General features: G+C 45.4%; 1 protein-coding gene across 6 annotated transcripts in view; it reads right to left on the reverse strand.

The window, feature by feature from the left end:
* Window positions 1–642: 642 nt before the first annotated feature.
* The window catches only part of LOC123998972 (acetyl-CoA carboxylase), a 48253-nt gene continuing 31347 nt past the window's right edge, over window positions 643–17548 (reverse strand). For all 6 annotated transcript variants that reach the window (XM_046304265.1, XM_046304263.1, XM_046304261.1 and 3 more), the window contains 11 exons: window positions 12808–12951; window positions 12535–12655; window positions 11540–11636; window positions 10038–10134; window positions 9787–9922; window positions 9512–9689; window positions 8638–8750; window positions 4931–5085; window positions 3582–3752; window positions 2627–2763; window positions 643–2396 (listed from right to left, as the gene is read on the reverse strand). In XM_046304265.1, coding sequence (XP_046160221.1) covers window positions 2267–2396; window positions 2627–2763; window positions 3582–3752; window positions 4931–5085; window positions 8638–8750; window positions 9512–9689; window positions 9787–9922; window positions 10038–10134; window positions 11540–11636; window positions 12535–12655; window positions 12808–12951 — 1479 coding nt within the window. In that variant the 3' untranslated portion in view covers window positions 643–2266. The remainder of the gene's footprint in view (window positions 2397–2626; window positions 2764–3581; window positions 3753–4930; window positions 5086–8637; window positions 8751–9511; window positions 9690–9786; window positions 9923–10037; window positions 10135–11539; window positions 11637–12534; window positions 12656–12807; window positions 12952–17548) is intronic.

Here is a 17548-nt window from a genome sequence, read left to right on the forward strand (position 1 = left end):
TTTTAATAGCAAACACTGATCCCAATGACTCCATGGAGAGAAAGAACTGCGGATCAATAATTAACTCAAAATTACAGTGAACATTTTAAAACACACCTGTAATACTGACTATATAACTCCAGTGTACAGTACCTAGTTCTCTTTAACATGATTGCCATTTAATAAATTAGTCACCTAAATGTTTCACATTTCGAACAAAAACAGAACACATTTTGAACATGTTTTTTGGTAAGCTACAATAATTGGCAAAAATATACCCCACGGTAGAAAACGATTCATTCTTAAACCATTATGGCAACAATTACCATTGATAGTGTTTGCTTCTGTGTCAGACTTTTAGTATACTACAGAGCAAGCTGTGCTGCACTAAAGCCTGATGTAAGTAATAGAACAGTAAGGTGTATTCAAAGCAATGTGTGTAAGGCGACAGCCACTCGTCTATCCGTTTCAGCATGTGTCTGCCTGCCCTTGTCTCACCCCAGGGCCCGTGTGGTTGGTCTGAATTGGCCTCTCCTCCTGCTGGACTCTTCTCTCCAGGCCCAGGGCAGATCTGCCCACTTTCCCCAATCACAATGCCCCGGTAGTGCCATGCAACACTCACTACCCTGGGTTTTATCAGTAAATAAGTGCTCCCTCCAAAAGTTCCAATCTGCAGGCATTTTATTTTCAAGATAACCATCAAAACACCCCAAAACCCAATGCATGTATTCCTGTCCTATAGGACAGAGGCTCTTTAAGATTGCAAATGGATGAAGAGCTGCTTCCACTTTGGTCAATTGTGTAGTCCCTAAGCTTGGCCTCATTAATGTTAGCTATACAAGTATATCGTTTCTAGTCTCTGCTTTGTTAATAATGTTTCAAATTGCACTTACATATACACATATATTAGATACACTGAGTGTACAAAACATGAACACCTGCTCTATCCATGACAGAATGACCAAGTGAAAGCTACAGTATGATGAGTTATTGATGTCACTTGTTAAATCCACTTCAATCAGTGTAGATAAAGAAGGATTTTTAAGACTCGAAACATGGACTGTGTATGAGTGCCATTCAGAAGGTGAATGGGCAAGACAAAAGATTTAAGTGCCTTTGAACGGGCTATCGTAGGTGTCAAGTGCACCGGTTTGAGTGTGTCAAGAACTGCAACGCTGCTGGGTTTTTCATGCTCAACAGTTTCCCATGTGTATCAAGAATGGGCCACCACCCAAAGGACATCCAGCCTACTTGACAACTGTTGCAAGTATTGGAATCAACATGGCCCAGCATCCCCGTGGAATGCTTTCAACACCCTGTAGAGTCCATGCCCCAACACATTGAGGCTATTCTCAGGGCAAAAGGGGTTGCAACTCAATATTAGAAAGGAGTTTATCAAAAAGAACACACATTCTGTAAGACTTGTGTAAATTCATTACCCTGGACATCAGTCCCCCCTCCCCTCCAGAATCATTGCCAACAGTTTGATCAGTAACAGCACAAACTCATTGGCGCCAACCCCAGTTTCCAACACAGTTCCTCCACAGGGGCAGTGCACCGGAGACAGTGGACCAGGCTGGGAAGAGTGGCCCTCTAGGTTTAGAACTGGTGCTAACATGAGTCCTTTGTCCAGATCATATTCACATTCTGATTGCGCCCACATTGACTCTGATTAATACCCTTGTATTTTTTTTAAACCACTGACTCTTGCATACTCACACTGGTGATACGCTCATCTTTCCTGATTGCTTCAACTACATCGTATTCCTGCACATCAACTCTGTACTACTTGTTTTTAGCCTCTATATTTTTTATTTATTGTGTTATTAATACTTTTAATTCTGCATTGCTGGGAAAAGGCTCGTAAGTAAGTATTTCACAGTAAAGTCTACACCTGTTGTATTCTGAGCATGTGACATATATAATTTGATCTACACATGGTAGTAAAATGTGTCTCTTATCCGCTAAGCATTGTGACCAGATTTCCTGGTGCCTCCCTGTATGCAAATTGTGACAGATATTCTTTCAAAATATATATATTTGTTTGTAAGACAATTATTGATGCCATTAGTCAATGGAGCTACTTGTCAATGGTTTTAGAGACCGGTATAATGATTTAAATGGATTGACCATCCTGATCCGTTTACAATGGGTCCCTGACTAACTCCGGAGGTGGTCAGGAAGATACGATCACAAAAATCGATTCCTTTCTAAAAATGTGAACAAGATCAGAATGTGGACAAGATCAAGACAAAGGACGAACGTTAGAACCAGGTATAAATGAGGCTTAGGTGGCAGCCGGGGCAGCATCCATGGTAGATAGGATGCGCACCACCTCAGCACGCTGTGTTGGGGAGATGTGTTGGGTCATGTGCACGATGGAATCCATGGCAACCTCAGGATTGGCTTGGACCAGGCTAAGAAAAGAGAGAGATTGTGTAAAAGTAAGGCAATGCACAGCAAAACAAAGGATTACATGTAATAAAGGGATTCTGTGGGAATCAGTGACATTGCACTTTCCTGACACCAGGAATCCCCCTGCATAAACAGATGGTAACTATACAAGGATTTGAGTTGACTGCTACCGGACATCTAAAGGCCGGTAAGTTCCCAGTGATCAGCCTGTTAAACAGGCCGTCTGTCTCACCTGCGGATTTTCTTGAGGATGTGGTCCCTGCGGATGTACTTAATGTTCTCGTCGACGATAGACCTGGCTCCCTCCTCCTCCTTCAGCTGCTTCTCCAGCCACTCCACTACCTCCTCATTGCTGTCCCATAGATACGCCTGCACACATACCACAGAGAGAAGAGGGGAAGATGACTTTGTTTGGCCTCAAATTGACCAATTTTCGAGCAGGAGAGTACTACAATAATTATCTCATAGCCTTGCTCGTTTGAACTAGAAAACCAAGAAATAGGATAATATTTTCAATCAGAAGTGAAAGAGCTACAAAGCAGACCACTGATGCCTTTTTGACTGGACCTGATAGAGAGATCCCTATTCATGAGCACAGCCAGTCTCTGATCCCAAACAAAGGCAGACGGGGGCTTAGGCAGATTGGGAGGGTGTGACCTCACGCCGTTTTAAGAGCGCTCCTGCTTGTAGCCCGCAAGAACATTTAATGCCCTTATTAATCATTTTTTATCCGTTTGATTTTAATTAAGAAACAGCGTGTCGCACTCCTATCTGCACGTGCCAGGGCTTGGATTAATTGTAGCTTAAGATAGCCGGTCCTGATTGGAGTAATGTATTAAGCTAACAAGACGGCCGCTTCTAAAGATATACTCTCAGTGTACCTCAGGAGCTGGGCTTTTTCTAGTCACCCCTGAAGGCAGAAGTCTGGGCTGAGGGAAATCTCTTCTATCACCATCACATCAGGTTATTTATACCTAGCCATATCCAAGACCACAACAACTCTTGGTTTGAAATTTAACTGATCAGAATGTATTGGTTCTTGAAAATGACTAAAACCATACTTTAATGAGACCGTAAAGGAAGGTATAGATATACTCTGCAGCCTCTAGCCGACAGTGACCGTCAGTGTCTCGGTGCTGTGGTGGGCTGGTTTAAGGAAAGTAGAGGAGCAGGTAGTGGCCAGTCACCTTGACAGTCCCCTCAGCCTCTACGAACCAGCGTCTCAGCATGGCCTGAATCTGTCCATCAGTCAGCTCGCTGTTGGCCACCTGGATCTTCATCTTGACCGTGTCCTCCAGCAGCAGACGCCTCAGACGCCAGTAGAAGAAGTGACGTGACGTCCGCCACTCCAGGATATCCTGGGAAACCATCAAACCACACAAACACACCAGAGCTTCAGAGAGGATCTCACAGACAAGCCATACTGGCTGACAGTACTTTTAACATTTAAATAAGAGTCATATAATGTGTAGTTATCACCAAAACATTGTCTAATATCTGACAATACTTAATTTCCATACAGGTTTTATTATTTTGAACTGAAAATATTTGTTCATCATGATATGAGAAGTTGAGCAACACCTGCTTTGAGCAACACCTGCTTTGAGCAACACCTGCTTTGAGCAACACCTGCTTTGAGCAACACCTGCTTTGAGCAACACCTGCTTTGAGCAACACCTGCTTTGAGCAACACCTGCTTTGAGGTACATATTTTGTTATTAATACGTGTCACATATCAGTTTGAAAGCAATGTGAAAAAAATATATATAATTAGAGTTAATAAAGCCGCATACACACATGGTCTCTTGTTTTCTTGAGTAAGGCAGCTCCAAAATGCAGGTGTTTCAGTCTAACTCAGTGCTTTGTGGTGGTGGGGCGGGCCAGCAGAAATTAGGAGCATTGCACAGTGATTGGCTCACCAAGATTTACATGCTAAAATCGCCACTGAGTGCAAGAGACACATCCATTGGTCCTTCGTATTCTAATGGGCATCTGTGTGTCTGTAAATCACAGATTGTGCGTTTGCATTTGCAGGCATCTTGAGAGCGTCAGAGATTGTCATCTCTTATACAGAAATGCCCCAGCAGTCTTCTCTCATGAAGTAACTCATTGTGCGTACATGAGTGTGTGTTTCAAGTGTGTGAGCTCGTGTGTGAGAGAGAGCCTGGAATCCTGCCTGGGGCTGTTCTGTGCTTGCTGAGGTGATGGGCTGGGTCATCAGCAGATAATTATAAAGACATCTCACAGCCTGAGAGAGATTGGAACACACCATTCCCTAGGCCTCTACCGAACACACCATTCCCTAGGCATCTCATCAACTGTACCAGGCTACTGCATCCTGGGTAATACAGGCTTGGTTACTCACACACCGCATAGACAGTTGTGTGTATGAGTTTGATAAAATCTAAGAAAAACTAAAATTTCTTCTCATAGCTATGGGGGACACTATTACACCCTTCATTGTCATAGTGTTCTGACACAATCTCTGTTGTGATCACTTTTGCTTCAGCGTGACTTTGTGACAGTGTCGTCTCACCGTGATGACGCCCTTCTCCTGCATGCGTCCCGGGGTGTCATGGAGGTCGGCGAACTGCACGGCTACCTGGTGGTAGATGGGTAACAGGAACTCCTCCCGCTCCTTCAGTTTGGTCTCAAGTTCCTTCCTCTCTGGCAGGCCCAGTTCTGGGGTACCTGGGTCAGGGGGACCAAAATTAGCAGGAGGGTTACAACACAAACCATACTGAGCAGGTTCTTTTTTTATTTCTTTATTTAACTAGGCAAGTCAGTTAAGAACAAATTCTTATTTTCAATGATGGCCTAGGAACAGTGGGTTAACTGCCTGTTCAGGGGCAGAACGACAGATTTGTACCTTCTCAGCTTGGGGGTTTGAACTTGCAACCTTCCGGTTACTAGTCCAATGCTCTAACCACTGTTATGGTGAGACAGGGATTATTCACGGAAGTATGATTCAAGCCAGCTGCATGCTGAGAACATTTATGAAACATTAGAAACTAACATGCCAAGGACATTGTGTCAATGGACGTTTGGGATGAGCTACACTTCCTTATTCACATAATAGTTTGTTATTTATTTCACCTTTATTTAACCAGGTAGGCCAGTTGAGAACAAGTTCTCATTTACAATGAGAACGGGATGGTGCGGGCAGCAATCGGTGGATGAGCATGCACTTAGTTTTCCTTGCACTTAAAAGCAGTTGGAGGCCTCGGAAGGAGTGTTGTATGGCATTGAAGCTCGTTTGGAGGTTAGTTAACACAGTGTCCAAAGAAGGGACAGAAATATACAGAATGGTGTTGTCTGCGTAGAGGTGGATCAGAGAATCACCAGCAGCAAGAGCAACATTGATATATATAGAGAAAAGAGTCAGCCCGAGAATTGAACCCCGTGGCACACCCATAGAGAATGCCAGGTTGCTTCGGGGTGTGCAGAGCTGTTGGCCGGGGTAGGGGTAGCCAGGTGGACAGCATGGCCGGGCATAGAAAAATACTTATTGAAATTCTCAATTATCTTAGATTTATCTGTGGTGACAGTGTTTCCTAGCCTCAGTGCAGTGGGCAGCTGGGAGGAGGTGCTCTTATTCTCCATGGACATTAGTGTCCCGAAATGTTTTGGAATTAGTGCTACAGGATGCAAATTTCTGTTTGAAAAAGCTAGCCTTAGTTTTCCTAGCTGACTTAAGTAGATTGGTTCCCGACTTCCCTGAAAAGTTGGATATCGTGGGGGCTATTCGATGCTAATGCAGAACCCCACAGGATGTTTGTGCTGGTCGAGGGCAGTCAGGTCTGTGTCAATTCTGGGTTGAACCAAGGGCTATATCTGTTCTTAGTACTAAATTATTTTTTTGAACGGAGCATGCTTATTTAAGATGTGAGGAAAGTACTTTTAAAGAGCAACAAGGCATCCTCTACTGACGGAATGATGTCAATATCCTTCCAGGATACCTGGGCAAGGTCTGCTCGAAAAGGCCTGCTCGCAGATGTGTTTTAGGGAGCGTTTGACAGTGATGAGGGGTGGTCGTTTGACCGCGTACCCATTACGGATGCAGGCAATGAGGCAATGATCGTTGAGATCCTGGTTGAAGACAGCAGAGGTGTATTTAGAGTGCAAGTTGGTCAGGATATCTAAGAGGGTGCCCATGGTTATGGGTGTAGGGTTGTACCTGGTAGGTTCCTTGATAATTTGTGTGAGATTGAGGGTATCTAGCTTAGATTGTAGGTCGGCCGGGGTGTTAAGCATATCCCAGTTTAGGTCACCTAACAGTACGAACTCTGAAGATGGATGGGGGGGAACAATTCATATAGGATGTCCAGGGCACAGCTGGGGGCTGAAGGGGGTCTATAACAAGCAGCAATGGTGAGAGATTTGTTTCTGGAAAGGTGGATTTTTAAAAGAACAAACTCAAATTATAATTTGGGCACAGACCTGGATAGTAAGACAGAACTTTACAGGCTCGCTCAGCAGTAGATCGTAACTCCACCCCCTTTGGCAGTTCTCTTGTTGGAAAATGTTATAGTTAGGGATGGAAATCTCAGGATTTTTGGTGGCCTTCCTAAGCCAGTTGGTGGAGTGTGCTAAAGCAGATAAACTTAGGAGGCTTCTAATGTTAACACGCATGAAACCAAGGCTTTTACGGTTACAGAGCCTGGGGAATGGGAGTGGAACTAGGGGCTGCAGGGCTTGTGTTAACCTCTACATCAGAGGAACAGAGTAGGATAAGGGTACGGCTAAAGGCTATACGAACTAGTCATCTAGTGCATTCGGAACAGAGAATAAATGCAGGTTTCTGGACGCAGAAGAATAGATTCAAGGCATAATGTACAGACAAGGGTATGGTAGGATGTGAATACAGTGGAGGTAAACCTAGGCATTGAGCGTTGAGAGGTCGTGTCTCTATAGGCACCATTTAAGCCAGGTGAGGTCACCGCATGTGTGGGGGGTGGAACAAAAGGACTACACTCGGCTAAGGCATATTGAGCAGGGCTGGAGGCTCTACAGTGAAATAAGACAATAACACTAACCAAAACAGCAATAGACAAGGCATATTGACATTAGGGAGAGGCATGTGTAGCCAAGTGAGTCCAGTGAGTAGCTAGGCGAGCTAGAGTCAAGGCGATTCAGACCGCTAGCGGGCTGGGGCTAGCAGATGGGCCTCAGGGGGACGTCTCAGCGGAAGAGCCTGTTGAAACCCCCTTGGACGGTTACGTCGGCAGAGCAGTCGTGATGGATTGGCGGTGCTCCCTGTCAGCAGTAAAAGGATTCCGGCCAATTGGCAAAATAGGTATTCTAGCCCAATAATTGGCTGATGGACCTCTTCAGCTAGCTGGGAGATGCACCTAGCTCGAGGCTAGCTCCAGGCTAACTGGTGCTTGCGTCGGGACAGAGACGTTAGCCAGGAGCAGCTACTCGGATAGTAGCTAGCTAGCTGCGATGATCCGGTGTAAAGGTTCAGAGCTTGCGGTAGGAATCCGGAGATGTGGTAGAGAAAAGCAGTCCGATATGCTCTGGGTCGATATCGCGCTGTGCAGACTGGCAGGAATTGACCGGGCTGAGGCTGGCTGATTTGAGTTAACAGTGATGACCGCATGACAACAGGAGTGTTTAGGTAAGAAGCTACAGTCCATTAGCATGGTGTTGGTTTTATGCTATAGTGTGTAAGCGCCACTCATTATCCCAGAGTTGGTTGGTTCTTTATGACTGAGTGCAGGCTCAGCTCTCTGTTTCACTGTCTGTTTTGCAACACTGTTCTCCAGAACCTCTGGCTGCTGTGCTACCTGTCAGCAGAGATTGATTTCTGTCAGAGCCAATCGGTCAGCATCCCCACCACAGCCCCTAGAGGCCCGGCGCTGGCCCATTGCTCCATGGTGCTCCTGTGAGCCCAGAGGAAAATCAATAAGCCTGGGTTGGGTGGGGGGAGAGCAGGCCCTGCTGATTGATCTGGCCCTGCCGTGATTGACACATCTCCCCAGGGAACAGAGCAGGGACGATACGATCACCCTCAGATAAAGAACAAGAGTGACAGGGAATTACAGCACACATACTCCGTTAGATATTTACCATCCCTCCCTCACAGAGAGATTGAGAAAGAGAGAACGGAAAGGAGAAACTGAAAAAGAGTGTGAATGAGAAAGAGAGAAGAGCAGTTGTGAAAGAGTTGATTATTTGCAAAAGAGAACATCATTGTGTGATTTAGAGAAAATAGGAGTAAAGCGAGTGTATCTTATTCACCCAGTCTCTCTGCCAGGCCCATGTAGACCGGGTCCACCCTCCTCATAGTCTTCACCAGATCCTTCTTCCTGAACTTGATCTCTACCGTTCCCTCTGGCTCCAGCACCCCACCACTGTAGAACAAACAGAGGACATCTTCAACACAGCACACAAACATCACTGACTAAACACTATTACAGTAGAAGCAGAAATCGGTCTGGAAAGTGCTTTGCTAAATCAAATTTTATTTATCACACGCGCCGAATAAAACATGAAATGCTTACTCACAAGCCATTAACCAACAATGCAGTTCAAGAAATAGAGTTAAGAAAAGATTTACCAAATAATAGAAATACAATTAAAAACAAAAAGTAACAAATGAAAAAACAATAATGGAGGCTATATACAGGGGGAACAGGTTAGTCAAGGTAATTTGTAAAGTGACTATGCATAGATAATGTAAATAGTCTGGATGACCATTTGATTAACTGTTCAGCAGTCTTATGGCTTGGGGGTAGAAGCTGTTAAGGAGCCTTTTGGTCCTAGACTTGGCGCTCCAGGTACTGCTTGCCTTGCGGTAGCAGAGACAACATTATATGGCTTGGGTGACTGGAGTCTGACCATTTTTTTGGGCCTTCCTCTGACACCGCCTAGTATATACAGTTGAAGTCGGACGTTCACATACACCTTAGCCAAATACATTTAAACTCACAATTCCTGACATTTAATCCTAGTAAATATTCCCTGTTTTAGGTCAGTTAGGATCACCACTTTATTTTAACATTGTGAAATGTCAGAATAATAGTAGAGAGAATGGGGCCCAGTGTTGAGGATCAGCTTGGCAGATGTGTTGTTGCTTTCCCTTACCACCTGGGTTGTGTTCAGAGAAACTCACCGACTGTCCTTGTCAGCATACATCTCCATGTGGCGGGGGTTGATGGTGGGGTCTATGACCACCCAGGACCCTCCTCTGAGCTCTGCCTGGGGAGGGATGTACACCAGAACAGGCTGGCGGTACTCTCTCAGCCCATCCACGATGTAGGCTCCAAACTTCAGCACCTGGTCATACATGTCTGAGGGAGGCACAGGAGTGGGATTTTATATATCAGACTGAAAACCCACAGACACAGGTATAACTAAGATATTTACAAAACATCAGTTATCTGGTACCTTTCATGCCCCCAGAGAAGCCCCTCCAGTTGGCGAACACCATGAGAGGGAGGCCCTCGCGGTTCAGATCCTTGATGGCCTGTGACGTCTTAAACGCAGAGTCAGGGAACCACACTTGGCCTGCCTGCTGGATGATCTGAGGATAGGACAACAGAGGGTTACAGTAAGTGTGTGTGTGTGTATTTCTCTGTGTTCATGTAAAACAACCTGAATTAGGACACAACATATTATAGGTATTGAAAGGATGTCACCTTTGCTTCAGAGTCCAGGTTTGCTGGATCGGCTGGGATTGACAGCTCCACAGATCTAGTTTCCACAGCAACCACTCCAGTAGGTATGCCACCTAGCCTGTGAGAGAGAAGAGGGTCATATCAGGACAGGACACACAACTATGAAACTGAGGGCTGATGGGAGGGTCGCTCCAAACGAGTACCTTTTGGTAGTGCAACTTTGTTTAAAAAATAAAAAGTCCCCTCATTTGAACATTGTCATAAAGAGCACATGTTCAACTTATTAAAAAGTATGTTTTCCCATCTTAAGAGCTTCAATAAAAAATAAAAATCACTATAGTAAGTGCCTTTTAAACAGATAGTTCGGGATTTTAGCAAGGAATCCCTTTACCTCAGAGTCAGATGAACTCATGGATACCATTTGTATGTATCTGCATCCAGTGTGAAGTTAGAGGTAGTTTCACGAGCCAATGTTAACTAGCACATGCTAGCTGTACCCAAAACCTTCTAGCATTTGTGCTAAGCTAATTAGCAAAACTTACTTCAACTTCCCTCATGCTGGACACATGCATTTCACAAGATTCATGCCGCCAAAAAACTGAGCACCGTCACATGTGACGTAAATCGAGCGCGCTCACACTTCACCATTCTGATTACGGTAGTCATTTTGTCACCATCATGACAAAGACACAGAGAAATGCATATGATGCAGCTTTCAAGTTGAAGGCGATAAATCTGGCTGTTGGAAAAGGAAATCGAGCTGCTGCATGGGAGCTTGGCCTTAATGAGTCGATAAGACGTTGGAAACAGCAGCGTGAGGAACTGACTCAGTGCAGAAAGACAACAAAAGCTTTCAGAGGGAAGAAAAGCAGATGGCCAAAAGTATTTGCAGCCACTCGACATCAGTGTAAATCGTGCATTTAAGGTGGCGCTCCTTGTTCAGTGGGAGGCTTGGATGAAAAGTGGGGAGAAATCCTTCACTAAAACGGGCCGCAGGCGAAGAGCATCTTATGGTCAAGTCTGCCAGTGGGTCCTGACAGCGTGGAGCATTGTCAAAAAATCCACTATCAATGGGTTTCAAAAGGCTGGACTGCTGCATGTTGAAGGGGCAGCATGAGCTCAGCGGGGTATTTGCCTCCGGATGAAAGTGACGAGAGCGACAATGAAAACGATCCAACATCAGATGAAGCAATTCTGAGGCTATTCGACTCCGACACCGTAGGAGATGACTTCAGTGGTTTCAGTGCACAGGAAGATAGTGACCAATTACTTTCTTGGTAGGCTACTGTTTTAATTTTTGTTACAAGACATGTTTCGTTTAAAGGCTGTAAAAAGTTCATTTGTTTCAATGTACTGGTAGGCACCTGTGGCTTATAGACATGTGCGGCTTATTTATGTACAAAATACATATTTTTTAAATAATTCAGTGGGTGCGGTTTATATTCAGGTGCGCTTAATAGTCCAGCAATTACGGTAATAGTGTCTATATTGCTTAGAAATAGTAGAGTGTTGTGGTTCCTTACCTGGCTCTGCCCACCACCACACTCTGAGCCCAAGGCTGCATGATCTCCATGAATGAGCCATGGTCAAAGAACCCACTTTGCCACGGGCCCTTTGGAGCTGCAGAAAGAGAGAGGAGAGCGAGAGAGTTTTAATAATTGATTATTACAAAGTAAACATCTGTAAATGAGAAATACAATTTGCCCTTATTTGGCAGATTAATACATTTTTCCCGCCAGATGCTGACCATACACTCATGTCATATCCATGCAGCCAAAAGCAGAGTTTGTTTTATATTTTGAACAGAGATCTCTAATCTTCAGACGGATGAGGCTGCAAAGAGCCTTGCTCAGCTCTGCTGTTCCTGGCAGACAGAGGACAGGGCTAGTCCAAGAGGTTACCATTCAATTAAGCCTCCCCGCTCATCACAGCTTTAGACATGGCCTGCTGAAGACATGGCTTTGCGCACCGCAACTCGGTCACTTCCTCTGCCAAAAGTTGTAATTACACTGATATGGAATCTGCTCAGTCCTGACCATGCATGTAAAACCTAAGCCATCCATCTCCACCTCTTCATCCACCCAGCGAGCCCAGGTTTCACAGTGTCTGAATGAGGAATATCCCCCCTACATCAAGCCTATAACCCTCTCTAACAGTCAAGAATTAGTTTAACCCCTGACCTCAGGGAGATCTGCCCAAAAGATTAGCAGCACATATCGCATAGCAACCTTTAAATGACAATCAGCTGTTGTTCCACACCTGCTGAGGAAGCACGAGTGAGACTGGATGAGAGGATGAATGACTACTGTTATAATAACTCACGTGTACAATAAGAGAGAATAATAAGATCCTTTATTGCACAGCGATGGAAAGATTAGACAGAGTTGGTGATGAGTGGGGTACAAAGTTCACAATATGTGGTAAATTAAAAGTAGTCGTTTGTCATTTGTGGGGTACTGTAAAATGTTTTGAAGAAATATTAATCTGAGGAAAAAAAAAAAAAAAGGGGGTTACTAACTTTGGCCGGGGCGTCCTGCCAGCATCCAGCGGGGGTCATAGGGAGCCTTGGTGGGCATAAACTCCACCAGCCGGTCTATGGGGTCCTTGGCATTGATGATTGGCACAGGACTAGAGCGGTCCTATGGGGGACAAACATTCAAGAACTTGTAGAAAAAAATGTAAACATTGCCTCTGAATTTAACACCGCTTCACTGTGAGTAGCTAACAGCATAAAGGTACATTTGCATTGGTTAAGCCTAAATGAATGTTGACAGTAAGAGCAGATGGTTACCTTGGGCATGTAGGAGAGCCAGTGCAGCAGCATGTGGACTCCCTCAAAGTCATCACACACAGTGTTGTGTGTCACACCGTTATTGTGCATGATCTGAATCCCACCCAGCTGGTTGTTGGAGGTGTACACCTCTCTACCCAGCACCTACGGGAAAGAAGATGGGGTGATGTCATTCTGTACAATTCTTCCTTGGTAGTGTCAAACCATGTAATCCAATTTCCCTACAAACTACAAGCCGAGAGACCTCCAACCATATGTAGACACTAGATATACAATAATGGGTATTTTTATGTTGAGACACCCATTCTTCTCCCTACAGGGCATAGTGAACCAAGCCCTTGAGGCTTAGGGCCGAGGATAAAGGGTGGTGTCACCGGGGCTCTGGTCCCTGGGGCTGTGGATCAATAGGATGACACATCTGAAAGGGGACAGGGACCCCCCCTTCTCCCCACCGTGGCACCGCCACGTCAATACTGTCGATCGGTGGCTAGGGATCACTGCATCACGGCGGTCACGGGGGGCCGCTAGCATCCAGCGCTCTCCCTCCCAGGGGTTATTTGTAACCTCCAGAGTGAATTAATACCCGAGGTTTCTCCTCCCCGACACAATCGACAGGAGCTGTGACAAAGAGCTGCCCGCCCACACCGCACACTGCCTCACAGCCAGTTTATGAGCACGCACGCACACACATACAAAAACACACATGCTCACACACACAGTGACTAGCATGTGTATGAGACTGTATGTGTGCGTGTATATTGGTTTATTGTGAGTCTCTTGGTGAGAGGCTAATGAAGGATGGCATGGATCCATTAACCTCCCCACACACACGGCCGTGCAGGGGACACAGTCCCGTAAAACACAGAGGTGCTCGTTGATCACTCAGCTCTCACCTCTTCACCATCATTTACTTTCTCTGTTCCCATTAATGGATATGTCCCTGGCTACAAATCCTGGGTGCTCTCCTAAAGCTGTCATACCAGCCCGTGGCCCCGGGAAGCAATGCAGTCACCTTGACAGGCAGACACTGGGCCACTGTGCCACCGGGCTGGGCCTTGGTTCATTAACATTCCACAGCAGAGGGAGAAAAGAGGTACGGTGGAGGCACGAGAGAGAGACGCAGGCCCTTTTAGTGGCCCACTGGGATATTTGTACCAGTAGTTACTATCCAGTCACCATACAAATAGGAGAAAGATGTCCATCAGTGAATGAAATGAGTGTCTTTAGATGACAGACTATCTACGGCTTTGGTGAACCAGGGAGTCTATGGGGATATAATATGAAGGCAAGGTTATAGTGAATGTCTAGGTACATTGTTCTGCCATATTATTGTTGAATGGACGGTCCATCATTGTGACATCCATTTGGGAAAAACTATAGATTTACCACTGCACTGGTAGATGTATACATTTCTCAGTAAATCTATAGTTTCCCCATTTAAACATTTACTGTAACACAATACATTTATAAAATTGTGATATATTACATAATCTTCTGATGTTTCTCTAGCATCCAAACACACACACACAGAAAAACCTGCAAATGGAAACACTCATGTTGTGTTTTGTCATGTAATTTGTTATGAGGAGAGATAAAGGGAAGAGAGATTGAGAGAGCAGTGGGTAGCCAGTGCTAGTGGAGCCCTGAGAGAGAGCAGTGGGTAGTCAGTGCTAGTGGAGCCCTGAGAGAGAGCAGTGGGTAGTCAGTGCTAGTGGAGCCCTGAGAGAGAGCAGTGGGTAGTCGGTGCTAGTGGAGCCCTGAGAGAGAGCAGTGGGTAGTCGGTGCTAGTGGAGCCCTGAGAGAGAGAGAGAAAACAGTGGGTAGTCAGTGCTAGTGGAGCCCTGAGAGAGAGCAGTGGGTAGTCGGTGCTAGTGGAGCCCTGAGAGAGAGAGAGAGAGAGAGAGAGAGAGAGAGAGAGAGAGAGAGAGAGAGAGAGAGAGAGAGAGAGAGAGAAAACAGTGGGTAGTCAGTACTAGTGGAGCCCTGAGAGAGAGAGAGAAAACAGTGGGTAGTCAGTACTAGTGGAGCCCTGAGAGAGAGAGAGAAAACAATCTGCTTCAGCAAAACTTTCTGATTGGAGACAAATGATATGGGTGTCCTTCGTCCCAGCAGCAGCCTCAGGCATCACACTGCTATTTCTATGCAAACAACAACTTGACACTTCTCTCTCTATTATTCCACCAGGAGCTGCAGCAGTATGACTGGGGAGAGACGGGGGGGGGGGGTCAACCACAGAACAAGGGCGAAAAAGGCCTGATCACTGAGGTGGAAAACTGCACACTGAGTGAGAATAATATGGGATCACAAAACACCATTATAATTTGTATTGTTGGATTCAGACATGCAGTCTTTCTGCCTCCATACTATTTCAGAGGGAGGTCTCTTACAGGATATCTAGCCAATGGCCAATGCTCTGTCCTTACAGTATACAGTAACAAAACAACAAACTTTGTCCTCTTCCTCAAATTAACTGCAAAATAAATGGCATGACAGAGTAATACATATTAATATGAAGATGTTGCATTTTGCATCAACTAAGGAACAATCTATGTGCGTCACAGCTGACGGAGCACCGTGCATAAAGCACACACGAACAGCGCCTATTTAAAAAAAAAACAGGACAATTTAAAAGAGTATAAAATGCCCTTCACTGTATCCGTTTTAAAAATGGTTCATTTAATTATGTGAGATCTTGTTGTTAGTGATGCATGGTGGGGTGCTACAGCTGAATATACCTTTAATTCGTCAGGCTAAGAACCAATGTCCTTTTGCAGACGCTGCACTGCAATCAGAGGGAAAAAAAAAAATAATAAATATTTCTAGACCACAAAAATCTCCCTGCCCTTCATTTGGCAAATCTGACCATAATTCTATCCACCCGATTCCAAGCAAAAACTAAATCACAAAGTACCTGTGACTCACTCAATACAGAAATGGTCAGATGTGGATGCTACACCACAGGACTGTTTTGCTAGCACAGACTTGAATATATTCCGGGATTCATCCAACGGCATTGAATGGTATACCACTTCAGTCATGGCTTCATCAATAAGTGCATCGACAACGTCGTCCCCACAGTGACCGTACGTACATATCCCAACCAGAAGCCATGGATTACAGGCAACATCCGCATCGAGCTAAAGGCTAGAGCTGCCACTTTCAAGGAGCGGTACACTAATCTGGACGCTTATAAGAAATCCCACTATGCCCTCAGACGAACCAACAAACAAGCAAAGAGTCAATACAGGATTAAGATTGGATCCTACTATACCGGCTCTGGCGCTCGTCGGATGTGGCAGGGCTTGAAAACTATTACGGACAACAAAGGGAAACCCAGAAGTGAGCTGCCCAGTGAAACGAGTCTACCAGACGAGCTAAATGCTTTTTATGCTTGCTTCGAGGCAAGCAACACTGAAGCATGCACGAGAGCACCAGCTGTTCTGGATGACTGTGATATAATTCTCACGTTAGCTGATGTGAGCAAGACCTTTAAACAGGTAAACATTCACAAAGCAGCAGGGCCAGATGGATTATCAGGACATGTACTCAAAGCATGCGCAGACCAACTGGCAAATGTCTTCAATGACATCATCAACCTCTCTCTGACGGAGTCTGTAATACCTACATCTTTCAAGCATCTTTCAAGCAAACCATCATAGTCCCTGTGCCAAAGGAAGCGAAGGTAATCTGCCTAAATGACTACCGCCCCGTAGCACTCATTTCGTTAGCCATGAAGTGCTTTGAAAGGCTGGTCATGGCTCACATCAACAGCATCCTCCCTAGACTCACTCCAAATTGCATACCACCACAACAGATCCACAGATGACGCAATCTCAATCACACTCCACACTGCCCTTTCCCACCTGGACAAAAGGAACACCTACGTGAAAATGCTGTTCATTGACTACAGCTTAGCGTTCAATACCATAGTGCCCACAAAACTCATCACTAAGCTAAGGACCCTGGGACTAAACACCTCCCTCTGCAACTGGATCCTGGACTTTGACAGGCCATCCCCAGGTGGTAAGGGTATGCAACACATCTGCCACACTGATCCTCAAACTCAGGGGTGTGTACTTAAGTCTCCTCCTATACTCCCTCTTCACCCACGACTGCGTGGCCAAACACGACTCCAACACTGTCATTAAGTTTGCTGACGACACAAGTGGTAGGCCTGATGCCTAACAACGATGAGACGGCTAATAGGGAGGTCAGAGAACTGGCAGTGTTGTGTCAGGACAACAACCTCTCCCTCAGTGTGAGCAATACAAAGGAGCTGATCGTGGACTACTGGAAAAGGCAGGCCGAATAGGCCCCCATTAACATCATAGGGGCTGTAGTGGAGCGGGGTCGATAGTTTCCAGTTCCTTGGTGTCCACGTCACCAACGAACTATCATGGTCCAAACACACCAAGACAGTCGTGAAGAGGGCACAACACCAGCATATGACCGTAAGGCGCTAGAGGGTAGTGTGAACTGCCCAGTACATCACTGGGGCCAAGATTCCTGCCATCCAGCACCTATATACTAGGCGGTGTCAGAGGAAAGCCCATAAAATTGTCAAGACTCCAGTCACCCAAGTCGTAGACTGTTTTACTCTGCTACTGAACGACTTGGGTGACTGGAGTCTTGACAATTTTATTTTGGTCCAAGACTTGACGTCCTGGTACTGACCAAAATGCTCCTTAACAGCTTCTACCCCCAAACCATAAGACTGCTGAACAATTAATCAAATGGCCAA

The sequence above is a fragment of the Oncorhynchus gorbuscha genome, linkage group LG16 (genome assembly GCF_021184085.1).
Source record: "Oncorhynchus gorbuscha isolate QuinsamMale2020 ecotype Even-year linkage group LG16, OgorEven_v1.0, whole genome shotgun sequence".
Lineage (NCBI taxonomy): Eukaryota > Metazoa > Chordata > Actinopteri > Salmoniformes > Salmonidae > Oncorhynchus > Oncorhynchus gorbuscha.